The following is a 13883-nucleotide window of genomic DNA, read 5'->3' as shown; positions in this document are numbered from 1 at the left end:
AAAAAAAATAGTTTCATGCGCAAAAAAACAAAACAATAAAAAGCAACGCAAGAGAAAATCAAGTCAAGAATCACTTAAAACAAGCATTCTTTTCTTTGCATCCGGGGATCCAGGAAAGTGAGAGGAAAAGAGACAAAATACAGAACCTTGAAGGAGGAACGGTACATTCACACCAGTGTGACTACTTGAGGAAAAAAAAAAAAAAAAAAACGTACTGGAATAAATAGCGTCACTCCCTGAACCAAGAGAACACGAATAATGCACAAACTTACAGTGAAAAGTCATAAGGAATGAACGAAGCGCACACATCTCCACTCGTAGCGACGCTGCAAGTTGACTATTACTGCCAAAATACTCAAAGTTAAATAGTTGCACATGGGGACCGACCGTAAGTATAGGTTTAGAGAGAGGACGAAGAGACAGGTTTTTTGTTTTGTTTTTAAATACTTTTGTTTCGCGCGCCGGTACGGTGTCGCACATCGAAAGTAGCAGATCTACAAGCTAAGAGGTGGGTCACAGACGGAAGAAATGTTAGATCTTTCTAATCCAGGACCAGTGACATAAGTCATATACACTTAAGCATACTAAATCACATAGTGTGATTTAGTATCAACCTGACTAGATGGAATACACACACTTAGGTTTCTCATGTATGGAAACGTTTCCTTTCTTTCTTTTTTCCCCCCCTAGATGGGCTTGTAGATCTGCCATTTTTTTTCGGGGTGTGCAACACTGGCGCGCAATCCAATGTATAAGTCAGGCTAAAAGAAGCAGCTACTTGACCCATTGAGACCTGGGACGCATTCGTGTCATTTTAGATTTTAGCCACGACCACTATTTCATACGTCGGGTTATTCAGAAAACAGCAGATCTACAAGCTCATAGCGCGGCACACTCGGTGCCACGCTATGAGCTTGTATATCTGCTATTTTCTGAAAAATCTTGTACATTTGTGCAAATCTTTGAATATATATATATATATATTTCTGTGAAACATTTTTAACTCGGATCTTTGCTTCTGGGGGCTCCCTGGAACAAAACATTTGACTAATGTTCGCTTTAAAAGAAATATATATATATTCAAAGATTTGCACGAAAACAGCAGATCTACAAGCTCATAGCGCGGCACTCGGTGCCGCGCTATGAGCTTGTAGATCTGCTGTTTTTTTGAATAGCCCAAAAGTGTCAAATAATGGTTAAAAGTGGTTAAAAACTGGCTTTCCCAGTCTTAACGGGTTGAAGGTTGGTACTGTAGGTTGTCGGGCTAGTAGCAGTAGTAGTACTGTAGTGTGTGATTGTGTGGAGTGGGTTGGAGTGTTGTGTATAGGGTGGGGTGTGGGGGGGTGAGGAACGGGGGGGAACGTGTTAGGCTCTGGTTTGAGACCCTCATCCCTCCAGCTCAAAGCCCATGCCCACTTTGTGTCCCCCGGCGTTGAAGTTCTTCCCGTCGATCAGGGCTGAGAGGGTGACCTTGACCCCTGCATATGGGAGAAACACATGAGAGGAGCGACATTTGAAGAAGAGTGGATCATTTGGCAGCACAAACGTACAGATAGTTCCTGGTAAGCCCTTTATATACAGTTATTTATACTAAAATATACACACAAATAAATGAATAAGAGCATTTTTCAATTTTTCCAAAAGTACAGTCAAAAATAACACAGCTCCAATAAATAACACCGATAGAGCACCGAAGTCCTGACGTCACTGCCAGTAGAGGGCGCATTCCGCAGGTTCAGGGCTTTAGTTTTGATATCCTCATTGGGGAATCTTAGATCGCTCAGGGACGGATTATGGCTTGGGCAAAGTGTGCACATGCACAGGGCCCTGAGCCTATGGGGGGCCTTGGATTTAATAGGCTTTTAGAAAAATATATATAATATACATAATATATATATATATACCCTAACCCTAACCCTGAAACCGAAATAAAGTAACCAAAAAACGCCCCAAAACGGCCAATATAACCGCAATAACCGCAAAAAAATCCGCACGCGGGGGGGGGGGGGGGGTTTGCGATTTTGTGCACAGGGCCCATTTTCACTTTAATCCGTCTATGAGATCGCTTCATATAAGAACTGTGTTCCAAAAATAAACACACCACCCTGGCGTTTTTACTCATATGGATATGAAGCATCGACTGAAGGTGTAAATGTACACATTTACCCAAAGAGTAACACAATAGAAACACTAGAAACGAGTCAAACAACCCAAAGACTACATTTCCCATGAACGCGGCTGCTGTGGGGGACAGTGATTTCAGACCCGGAAGTAGTAGTTCTTAAGACTTTTAAGGCAGAATTAATTCCATTTTCGCCAAAAACTGGCTGTATCAAATATGAATGAATATCATAAACGATGCAGAGCCCCCCCCCCCCCTGACAAAAAGGCCAGGGTGGTGTGTTTATGTTTGGAACACAGTTCTTATATGACGTGATCCAAGATTCCCAAATGGGGATTTCAACACAAAAAAAATAAAGCTGGATTTATTAAATTAAATTAAATAATCCTGGAACTGCACCCTCTACTGGCCCTCTACTGGCAGTGACGTCAGACTTCAGTGCTCTATTACAGGGGTTCTCAACCTTTTCAGGCCGCGACCCCCAAAATAATGATATTATTTCCCGCGACCCCCCGCGTGCGGTCCCGTTCGCGCGTGCGAAGGTTATTTAATTATAATAGGTTATTTGATAATTGTTTATTATCAAAACATTTTTGCAAAAAGTGGGTAAATTGAGTAAATTAACTGATAAAACATGAATTAATGATAACATAAAAAAATATTTTGTAAAAAAAAAAAAAAAAAAAAAAGGGGGGGGGGGGGTTTTCCTCAAATTCACCAAAAAATCTGGCGACCCCCCCAAATGATTTGGCGACCCCCAGGTTGAGAACCACTGCTCTATTACAACCAGTGTGCAGTGAATGCTGTGTAATATTAACTTCTCTATTCTCACATTTTAGAGTTGTGCTTGGTTTGACAGACATCACACATCGTCACCTTGCTAAACTAATGGCCTAAGTCATTTTATGAGGAAAATGATATTTTTGCCTGAGTCAGCTCCTCATGACACTGGACACCTCTGGTAAAATGGCCCATCTCCTAATTGAAAAGGATCATGTTGTTCACTCACCTTTTAGTAGAATGGCCTAACTCCCTAGTGTGACTTAGGCCAAAATGGGCCTTTTTTTTCAATTTCTTTTTTGGCCTCAAAGTCAGATTTAATCCTATTTAAACCTATTTAAATCTCTTATGTTACATAACAGTTATTTCTATTTAAATAGTCATAATTTGTTATAAACATTTTGGGGGAAATGATTAAGAAATATCATATAGTTTTGTTTTGGATCAGTTTTTTATTTTTCCTGAAAAACTTAAGAACAATGACTTAGGCCATTAGTTTAGCAAGGCCACGACATGATATAATCGCTAATGGCCTAACTCCCTTGTGTGACTTAGGCCAAAATAGGCCCTTTTTTTTGGGCCTAAGTCACATGATTTTGTGACTTAGGCCCAAAAAGAAACACAAAAAATGCCTAAATCAGTAAATAATTTGGCCTAAGTCAGATTTAATCCTATTTAAACCTATTTAAATCTCTTATGTTACATAACTGACAGACAGTGTTATTTCTATTTAAATAGTCATAATTTGTTATAAACATTTTGGGTGAAATGATTAAGAAAATATCATATGGTTTTGTTTTGGATCAGTTTTTTATTTTACCTGAAAAACTTTAAAAACAATGACTTAGGCCATTAGTTTAGCAAGGCCACGACATGATATAATCATCTATACAAGCTTATAGAAGTCCTACTGGGGTCCTGATGAGAGTGCGCAAACATGAGCACACATCACACCCATCCTCCGTTCACTCCACTGGCTTCCCGTTCCGGACCCCAACGCAAGACATCCCTGTTGAAAAATCAGTGCGTCCACGGCAACGCTCCCTCCCCCCTCAAGGAACTAGTCTCCGTATGGACGAATCCACAGACGCGCTGCCTGTAGGCGGCCATTGCGGCGGTGTTGCGTCCGCGTAGCGTTGACACCGCAGCAATGGCTGCGCGCAGGGCAGCGCTCCGTGGATTCGTGTATAGAACCCTCGACCCCGCAACCTCCGCTCTTCAAACACCAACCTCCTCAACACCCTGAAGGCCAGGCTATGTACCATGGGCGATTTCTGAAAAATGTATGTTTCTTTATCAGTGGTGCTCAATCTTTTTCATGTCAAGGACCCCCAAAATTATCATGGCATTAAGTCAGTTAGAGATTTGTTTGATGGTGGCACTTTTGCCTCTTTTCAACAGATTTCTAGAAAGTACAATATGCCTAGAACCCACTTTTTCCGGTATTTGCAAGCCCGTGATTTTGTTCGTAGGAAATTTACCAGTTTCCCGACTATTCCACCTAATTCACCCGTAGACATACTTATAGCATCTGCTCCTGTTACCCTTAAGGGGAAGATATCCTCGCTTTATACCACATTATTTGATCTTCATTTACCATCAACCACTGCATATAAAACCCTTTGGGCCGACGATTTGGGGGAGGATATTTCTGACGCAATCTGGAAAGCCATTATGGATCGTGTTCATACTTCATCAATATGTGCGAAACACGGGGTATTGCAATGTAAATTCTTTCACCGAGTGTACTGGACCAAGGTCAGGTTAGCCAGGATTTATGCTGATGTTGACCCAACGTGCGATAGATGCCACCAGGCTCCAGCCAATCTTTTTCATATGTTTTGGACCCGTCCCTCCTTACACTCTTATTGGTCATCTATATTTGATACTATTTCTGATGTTTTACAGAGGCCCATAGATCCATCCCCTATTATCTCCCTTTTTGCCGTTCTCCCTGAGACCATTTCTCTGCCCAAATATCAATCAGACTTTGTTGCTTTTGTGACTTTGTTGGCGAGACGTCTTATTTTGACCCATTGGAAGAAAACATATTCACCCTCCCATTCCCGCTGGATTTGTGATATACTATACTTTTTAAAATTAAATACACATTGCGTGGCTCTATCTCAAAATTCGATAAGGCATGGCAGCCTTTTCTATCGCACGTTGATAATCTTGCGCTCGATCCCCCAACGGAACCTGAATGAGTCTGTAACCTGCATATATGGAAGTATCCAATCTGATATATGATGAACCCTTGGTGTGTGCCTGCTTATCACCTCACTGACATGTACAATTGCTTTCAATGACCTGTGCCTACCTCGATGATATAGATCATGGACTGTTTTCTATATACATACATGTTTTTGGAGATTTTACGTTGTGTATTTGTTTTGTTGTCGGTTATTATTTTCTTTGTGAGTGTTGTCTGTTTTTTGTTTTGTTTTGTTTTGATGTTGTTTATATCTTACTCTCACTGTTTGGAGATACTCTGTTTATTTGCTTGTTTGCTTCAGTTAATGTCTGTACTACCTATGAGTATGTAAAATAACAAAAACGAATAAACAAAACGTTAAAAAAAAAAAAAAAAAAGGACCACCAAAATTATATGTATTTGGCCGCGGACCCCCATCAAAATATGTTGTTCCAGGGACCCCCAGAAGCAAATTTTGAGTTAAAAATGTTCGCTTTAAAAATATATATATATATTCAGAAGATTTGGACACATTTTCACGATTTTTCAAAAATAGCAGATCTACGAGCTTGTAGATCTGCCATTTTTGAATAGCCCAAAAGTGTAAAATAATGCTTTTTAGCTCAAATCAAAAAATGACACAGTTCCAGGTCCCAATGGGTTAAGAAAGGACTAAAGACCTACCTTTTTTAACCCATTAAGACCTGGAACGCATCGGTGTCACTTTTTGATTTGAGCTAAAAAGCACCTTACACTTTGGCTACTTTGGCTATTCAAAAATAGCAGATCTACAAGCTCGTAGCGCGGCACTTGGTTCAGGCATAAGAGGTCAGGTAAGATAAGATAAGAGTGTCATTGTAGATGCTCTCCAGGGGGTGTGAACAGTGAGCTGTATGTAAGGTGAGTGTGTAAACCCTACCTGCCCTCAGGGTCTGGGTGTAGCCTATTCCCACCAGACTGGCATTGTTCACTTTGGCCTGAAAACACAGAAAAAAGTCATAAATATTAACCCAACGGTTTGGACAGAAAACAGATAAAAAACAACAGAGTCATAAATATTAGCCCAACGGTTTAGACCAGAGGTCTTCAACAGGGGGTCCGGGACCCCTAGGGGGTCCTCAGAGTTACTACAGGGGGGTCCCCCAAATCTTTGTGTGATATGATTTATTTATTTTTTACAGTAACCACTTGAACCCAAGGTATCCCTTTTCTGAGGGGAACTTTGGGCAAAAATAGCCGATCTACAAGCTCACTGTAGATCGGCTCAACGGCGTGACATTGTGTGTAATGTAATGGCTTGTTTTCATAGACCTTGCTGCTTGTTTCTCGCGCGAAACCTGGCAACCCTGCTCTCCCATTGTTTGACACATAAAACGCTAATAATAAAAGCTGAGATTTGATGACATTTTTTAAAAAAAGGGCTTTGCAGTCGAGTTCACATGGTAATGGTCAATGGCTGTGTGCAAAATCAGATCAATTGCTCCAGCCACTGAGGAGGAGAACCGGGCAGAACAATTTTGCTCTCAGAGGTTTGTGAAATTATAGGAGGACTAGACCATACCCGGTGAAGCACGCAGGCAAAAGTAGTTGCAAACGTGGGGTTATTGCACGTCCTGTCGCGCGTCCCCACGTCCCCCCCCCGTCGCCAACACACACACGCGCGACCCGTCGCGAGTGCACGCGCGCGCGCGCACACACACACACACACACACACACACACACACACACACACACACACACACACACACACACACACACACACACACACACACACACACACACACACACACACACACACACACACACACACACACACACACACACACACACACAGGTACATCCTCATGCGGCCAGAGCGTTTTCCCCGCCACAGACAACAGACAACGGATGCACGCTTATGAGAAACAACAAAAATAATAATAACTAGACCATACCCGGTCGACGCATCCGTGGGGGGATATGCGCACATGATCTGGCAACCCGGGAGGCGACATTGTTTGACACATAAACGCTAATAAGAAGCTGCGATTTGATGAAATTGAAAAACGGGCTTCACAGTTGCGTTCAGATGGTAATGGTCAATGGCTGTGTGCAAAATCAGAGCAATTGCTCCAGCCACTGAGGAGAACCGGGTAGCTTCACCACTACACACACACGACAGACACACGGACGGACAGAGGTTACTCAAATTATAGGAGGATAATGCATTAGCACAAGATGAGGATAAATGAAACATTCAGTCTAAATGTCCAGTAATTCGCAACTACTACCACTACTTTTGTATTTGAAACTTTAAATTTCTCTAAATATTATAAACTCTCAGGAGGACAGCCTAATACAAATATAATTTATGAAAAGGCTACTATAGGCTACAGTGAAGTCGGACTGAATAATGACTGAAACGTTTTTTTCTTTTTTAACTCTCTTGGTGATTATCTGGCACGGTAGTTGTGGATTAGCAAACTGTACATTTAGACTGAATGTTTCCTTTATCCTCATCTTGTGCTCTAATGCACGCAACTGTTTCACCAGGTTTTATTTGTTGTTGTTTCTCATAAGCGTGCATCCGGTGTCTGTCAACAACACAGTAGTCTGAGCTGCGACTTCAGTGCGCTGACTCTCTGGTTAAATGATATGTACATTATATCAGGACTCACAGACAGAGAGGCGTCTTTGTGTCCAGCAGGTATTTTATGTACATTATATCAGGACTCACAGACAGAGAGGCGTCCTTGTCCAGCAGGTATTTTCCGGCGATGCCGAAGCGAGTGTTGTTGCTCCCGGCCGTCCAGGCCAGAGTCACCGCCGTCTCCAGCTGGTCGTTGACCTTCTGGTAGATGGAGCCGCCGAACTCCGTCCCGTCATTTCTGAAAAACAAACAATTCACAGTTTTAAGGCATTTAGCAGCAGACGCTCTTAATCCTTTAAGACAAAAAAAATAGGAAAACAATTAGCAGATCTACAAGCTCATAGCCGAGTGCCGTGCTATGAGCTTGTAGATCTGCTCTTTTTTTTTTAATAATCGTGGAAAATGTGTCCAAAATCTTTGAATATAGATATATATATGTTTTAAAGTGAACATTTTTAACCCTGATCTGTGCTTCTGGGGGAGTCCCTGGAACAACATATTTTGAGATGGGGGGGTCCATGGCCAAATACATGTCATTTTGGGGGGTCCTTGCCATGGAAAAGTTGGAGCAGCACCACTGATATAGCAACACACTGTTAGGATTTAGAAAACATTTTTAGATGTATATTTGGCCGCGGACCCCCATCTCAAAATGTTTTGTTCGCTAAAATGTTCGCTTTAAAACATATTTTTTACACACACACACACACACACAAAGATTTGCACACATTTTCACTTTCTTCAAAAATAGCAGATCTACAATCTCATAGCGCGACACTTGGTGCCGCACTATGAGCTTGTAGATCTGCAATTTTTGAAGAGCCAAAGAAATCTAAAATGACAGAGATGCGTCCCCGGATAGCATGGGTTAATCCAGAGCGATTTACGATAAGCACGGTCAACACAAGGTAATACATCAAATGTGCTACGGGCTTTAAAGTGGGGTCTGAAGAGGTGAGTCTTCAGACTACGGCAGAACAGTGGGAGTAGCCTCGGAAACCCAGCCATTTTTTTTGTTACAAAAGAAAAAAGTCTGGGGGAACGATGCAGGAACGATGGTCTTTGAAGCTTGTTATCTCCTAACCATTCAGAGTGCAGAGGGGCGTCGCTCTAAATTTGGTGACGTCAGCCTGCTCCGTACACAGACCGGGGGGGGGGGGAGGGGGGAGGGGGGGGGGGAGGCGGGGACATAGATTGGTGAAGCAATCGGAGGACGCGCCTGCTCCGGGCGCCTGGGTTTGGATCCGCCCTTCGAGACCATGGATTGCTCTCGTTCTCTCAGTCTACAGTGGGAGTGACTCAGCAGTTCTAACTACAATGGAGGAGTTTGTTCCACAGTTTGGGAGCCAGAAGGGACACCAAACTCTGTCCCATCATTTCTATAAAGACATGCAACTTATTTAGAGAAAGCATGATGCTAAACCTGATCACTTTTCTGATCAAAGAAGGACAATCTTTTAATGGACTCACTTAACCACATGAACCCTACTGTAGCATCTCTTATTCTGGACATGTGATAAAACAAGCCAACATGCGGCGAAAACAGCCGATCAGCAAGCTCACAACGTTTTACAACGTGACGCTTTGTTGTGAGCTTGTAGACCGGATTCTATTCGGCAAAGAGGTTTGGTGTAGAGGGAAACAAGAGCAGACCAAGTACAGAGCGGAAATAAGGTCAGGTTTACTAAGTATTGACGGTGGTTAAGTGGTTAAACATCTGATAATACACATTAACATGAATCCAACACAACGCTGATGACAGTGTCTGTCAGACAACTCTATAAACAGGGGTGCACATAACTGGTGCGCATGCGCACCCAAAATAAATAATGCGCACCACATCAGACGACACGAGGCGCTTTTGCGTACCAACAGCTGGGACAGGAATTTCCAAGCTTTTATTTTTTAGCAAAAATAAAAAATAAAAGCCTGGCTTTTATTTTGAGGCTAGGAATTTACTTCCTGAAGCCACACTCACACAATCACGCTAAAGCACGCGTCGGCCCCATGTGTACAGCCATGAGGCGCAGGGGGAGAGGGGACGCATGCTGCACGTGATTGTGTGAGTGTTGCCTCGCAGCGAGTGTTGCGACTTCACACCGACTCACAGCTCGCTGCACGCAGCCAGCAGCGGCTGTTAGAGGCACTCGTCACCGATGATGAACGCATCGTAATATACCGCAAAATATGCCGTGAACGTCCCAATCTGGCGGATAAAAGCAGCACAGCCCAGGGCACCAACCTTGGGGGGGGTTCACCAAACGTCGTGAGAGAAAAAAAAAAGCGAAAAACGGTGGAATTTGGAAGCAGAGCGTCCTTTTTTTCTCGGGCAGCATTTGGCTTGATTCAGAACTATCATTTAAATGCTACATAGATAATATTGTGAGGGAAAATCGATTTCAGCTCTGGTGTTCTTTACCGGAACAGACACCGTTTTACATTTTCAGCCAGAAAGAAAATTGTTCTACAACTCACTCTACCTATCATGGACCATGCCGATGTTGCCTATCAAACTGCAACTAAAACTAACCTTCTTCCTCTCAATACAATTTATAACCGTTTATGTAGAATTTGTCCATTTATGGAGGGGGGGTCACTGCTTCATCTCTCTCTCTCTCTCTCTCTCTCTCAGCTAAGGGGTCCTTGGCCTGAAAAAAACGAGTTTTTTTTAAGCACTCACACGTTGGCGTGCAGCTGGAAGTCGTCGGCCTTGTAGCCCAGGGAGAAGTTGTTCTGGGCCAGCTTGGACTTGGCCGTGTCGAAGGCCATCTGGTAGCCCGCCAGCCAGCCCTCCAGGCCCAGCACGGCGGCGGCGTGCACGATGGGACCCTCGAAGTCGACGTCGCAGCCCACGTTCACGTAGTCGCGCTTGTAGCCCGTCTTCAGCTTGCCGCTCTTCTTACTGACAAAGAGAGAGAGAGAGGCCAGGAGCACCGTGAGAGTATTGTTCATGGTTCAACCCGTAAAAGAGCGGGAAAACATCTGTGTGTCTTTTTTTTTAGGATTTATTTGAGCTATTCAAAAAATAGCAGATCTGCAAGCTCATGAGCTTGCAGATCTGCTATTAAATCACGCTCATAGCACGTGTAAAAATCGTTAAAGTGAATTATTAAGACCGGGAAAACATCAGTGTCATTTTTAGATTTCTTTAGATCTACAAGCTCGTATGAGCTTGTAGATCTGCTATTTTTCGAAAAAATCGTGAACGTTTTTTGCAAATCTTTGAACATAATTTGTATATATTATTTAAAGCGAACATTTGTAACTCAAATCTTTGCTTCTGGGGGATTCTACAAATGTCTTCTAAATCCCAACAGTTTTTTTTTTAAAAACCTATGTTGCTTTAGTGGTTCTCAAACGTTTTCATGTCAAGGACCCCCAAAATGATATGTATTTGGCCGCGGACCCCCATCTCAAGATGTGTTGTTCCAGGGACCCCCCCAGAAGCACAGATCGGAGGTAAAAAATGTTCGCTTTAAAAACACAGACACACACACACGATATTCAAAGATTTGCACACATTTTCACGATTTCTTTCTTCAAAAATAGCAGATCTACAATCTCATAGTGCGACACTCGGTGCAGCGCTATGAGCTTGTAGATCTGCATTTTTTTTAACACATTGAGAGCCAGGTTTTTTTTAAAACAGGGTACAGTCAGTGCCTGGATTTTTTACCATTTTTGAAACTTTTTCAAGTAGTCACAAAATATTTTCAGTGATCACCATCACTAAAAACATTAGGTAATCTGTTCCATAGTTGCAGCCAGTTGAAAATAGTCAAAAATACATAGTAAAAAAAAAAAAGTACACAGGCGCCGAGATACAGTCATAAGTTAACCAGGAAGTGGATTGGAGTCTATATCTCCTAGTGCTGTGAAGGGGAAAAAAAGATAGAAATCTAAAATTGACACGGATATGTTCCTGGATTGAATGGGTTAAATGCAAAATAAAATCAATGGCCAAAGTCCAAGTCCACAACATGTAAACATGATGATGTTTTAGTCATATTGTTCCTTCTGTTCTACATGCTGTGAACCGGGTGAAGAAATCACTGATTGAGGCTTTACTCTTTGCTTTTACATGAAATATCAGAGACTAAGATTTTATGGGAGATGCTTCTGAACATGTCAGCTCGTTTGACCACTTCAAATGTACCCATCTTAACATAACAACCAGAAATAGCAGATCTACAAGCTCTCAATGGCCACAGTTACATGGACACTCATGTATTCATTCAGAATGAATTCATTCCGAATGAACTCATTCTGAATAGAGGAATCTGATCCACTCACCTGTTTACATGGGACCTGAATAAAAGTATTCCTCGTTTACATGACCAAAGCATTCATTCAGAATATAACTTTTGACATGCGCAAAGTGGTTCCCGCCTGGGCATGGGAGGAGGCAATAGCCCCCTTGTGCCTCCGCGGCGGAGGTCTATCGGTCGTAGGCAGGCCGGTAAGCAACGCACCGACTCCTGGCCAGGCAGTGTTGTATGCGGTGCAAGCCTGTGTTCCTTTGTTATCGCCGTTTTAATGCAAAAGTAGCAGATCTACAAGTTCAGACCAGTTTCTTTTTTTGTATTGGTACCAGACACGGTAAAACGTAGGCTAGCCTATAGTATTTGTCACATTTCTCATGTAGGTACCGATGAAGTCATCGCGCATTCGCACATGGTCATTATAATAATAAATAATAATACTTAAACATCGGATCGCTCATGGTCATTATAATAATAAATGGGGGGAGAGAGAGAGAGAGAGAGAGAGAGAGAGAGAGAGAGAGAGAGAGAGAGAGAGAGAGAGCAACACTACAGTCTATGAAACAAGGCACGCTCATGTATGGCAAAAGTAGCCTACAAAAGTATTGGCATCAAAATATACTTAAGTAGAAAGTATAAGCTACTCATTATGCCGAGTGTCACGTTTTCTTGTATTATTATGAAAAAGCTTGTGATGAAAACCCTCTTTCTGCGCCGAGTAGCGCGCGGTGCGCACACGGGGTCTGTGGGGTTCTCCTTCCATTCCGACATCTCGCCACTCCGACTAGTGGCTTCCGCGTGCGGTTAGGGTTAGGGTTAGGGTTAGGTATAGGGTTCGTCAACGTCGGAAAGGCAACATGTCGGAAAGGCGAAATGCACCCGGGGTCTGTCCATAGAGGTATAATATTACGGGTCTGTCGCCCTAAAACACAATCGCCCTGGGTCAAAATCCAGCCACCATGGAGCAGCCGTGGATGGCCCGCTCAAAAGGTGCGTGGGGCGGGGTGTTTTGGGACCACCGTTCTGGCTGCCCATGTAATGAATTGATGAAGTAAAACTCATCTGTTTTCGATGCAGTTGCGCCCTAATAATGTTGTTTTCATTTATTTTTGTTCACGTAGGCCTATGCTATTAAAATAATGCAGCTATTGCAGTATTGGGCCTTAACATGCGATTAAAAATGTATATGTATTTGGCCCCTCATATATAAAATAAATAAAAACTAGACGCGTCGCAATTCCGGGGAAATTGCAGAGTGTGGTTGCGCCGACGCCGGTCGCGGGTCGCGGCCGCCGGGACTCGAGGAATACGCCGGGAGGAATAACGTTGGAGGCTGCGCCAATTACATTGTGTCGTCACTCCTGAGATCGCTTGCGTTTCATTTTGAGAGGATCGATCCCCCCAAAATAAGGTTTTTGCATCAAACGGTTACATTTTGAGCATTCGTGGCGCCCCCTATGGATCAAAGTAGAAATGCTTTTGGGGATTGGTTTAGTATACCACCCTCGACATGTGATTCAAATTTGGGATTGACCGGACGTTTCGTTCGTGATTTATGGCATTTTTGGTCAAACGGGCCCCTCCCGCTAACTTTGGAAGCCATTTACGGACGAACGGTAAGGACAATCAAAATGCCGTTTGGATATCTTTACCGCATGGGTCCATAGATCATGTGTACCGATTTGTGTGAGATTAGGACAAAATTTGAAGGAAAAGGAGCAAAAAGTGTGTTTTGAAGGAAATTCAAAATGGCGGAAAATCTATCCTGACGCAAATGGGCGTGGCCTATATGGGGAGATGCGTCGGGACCCAAGGAATCCAGGTGAAAAGAAATTTTGATTTTACGAGCTACGTTTCAAGAGTTAAAGGCCAAAAGGTAAAGTGGGCTGTTATAGC

General features: G+C 42.9%; 2 protein-coding genes across 2 annotated transcripts in view; one reads left to right on the top strand and one right to left on the bottom strand.

Moving 5' to 3' along the window:
* Window positions 1–13883, top strand: part of LOC311037333 (uncharacterized protein) — a gene marked incomplete at both ends in the record, with an annotated part of 559758 nt that overhangs the window by 232150 nt on the left and 313725 nt on the right. The window lies entirely within an intron of this gene.
* Window positions 163–13883, bottom strand: part of LOC311037064 (non-selective voltage-gated ion channel VDAC2-like) — a 30638-nt gene continuing 16917 nt past the window's right edge. The window contains exons 6-9 of the mRNA XM_084046129.1: window positions 10406–10627; window positions 7813–7963; window positions 6016–6073; window positions 163–1478 (exon numbers count right to left, since the gene is read on the bottom strand). Of these exons, the coding sequence (XP_083902255.1) occupies window positions 1387–1478; window positions 6016–6073; window positions 7813–7963; window positions 10406–10627 (523 nt within the window). The 3' untranslated portion in view covers window positions 163–1386. The remainder of the gene's footprint in view (window positions 1479–6015; window positions 6074–7812; window positions 7964–10405; window positions 10628–13883) is intronic.

The sequence above is a fragment of the Gymnoscopelus microlampas genome (genome assembly GCF_963454915.1).
Source record: "Gymnoscopelus microlampas genome assembly, chromosome: 21".
NCBI lineage: Eukaryota > Metazoa > Chordata > Actinopteri > Myctophiformes > Myctophidae > Gymnoscopelus > Gymnoscopelus microlampas.
Note: the sequence above shows the minus strand (reverse complement) of the source record. Positions and strands in the feature narration are given on the sequence as shown.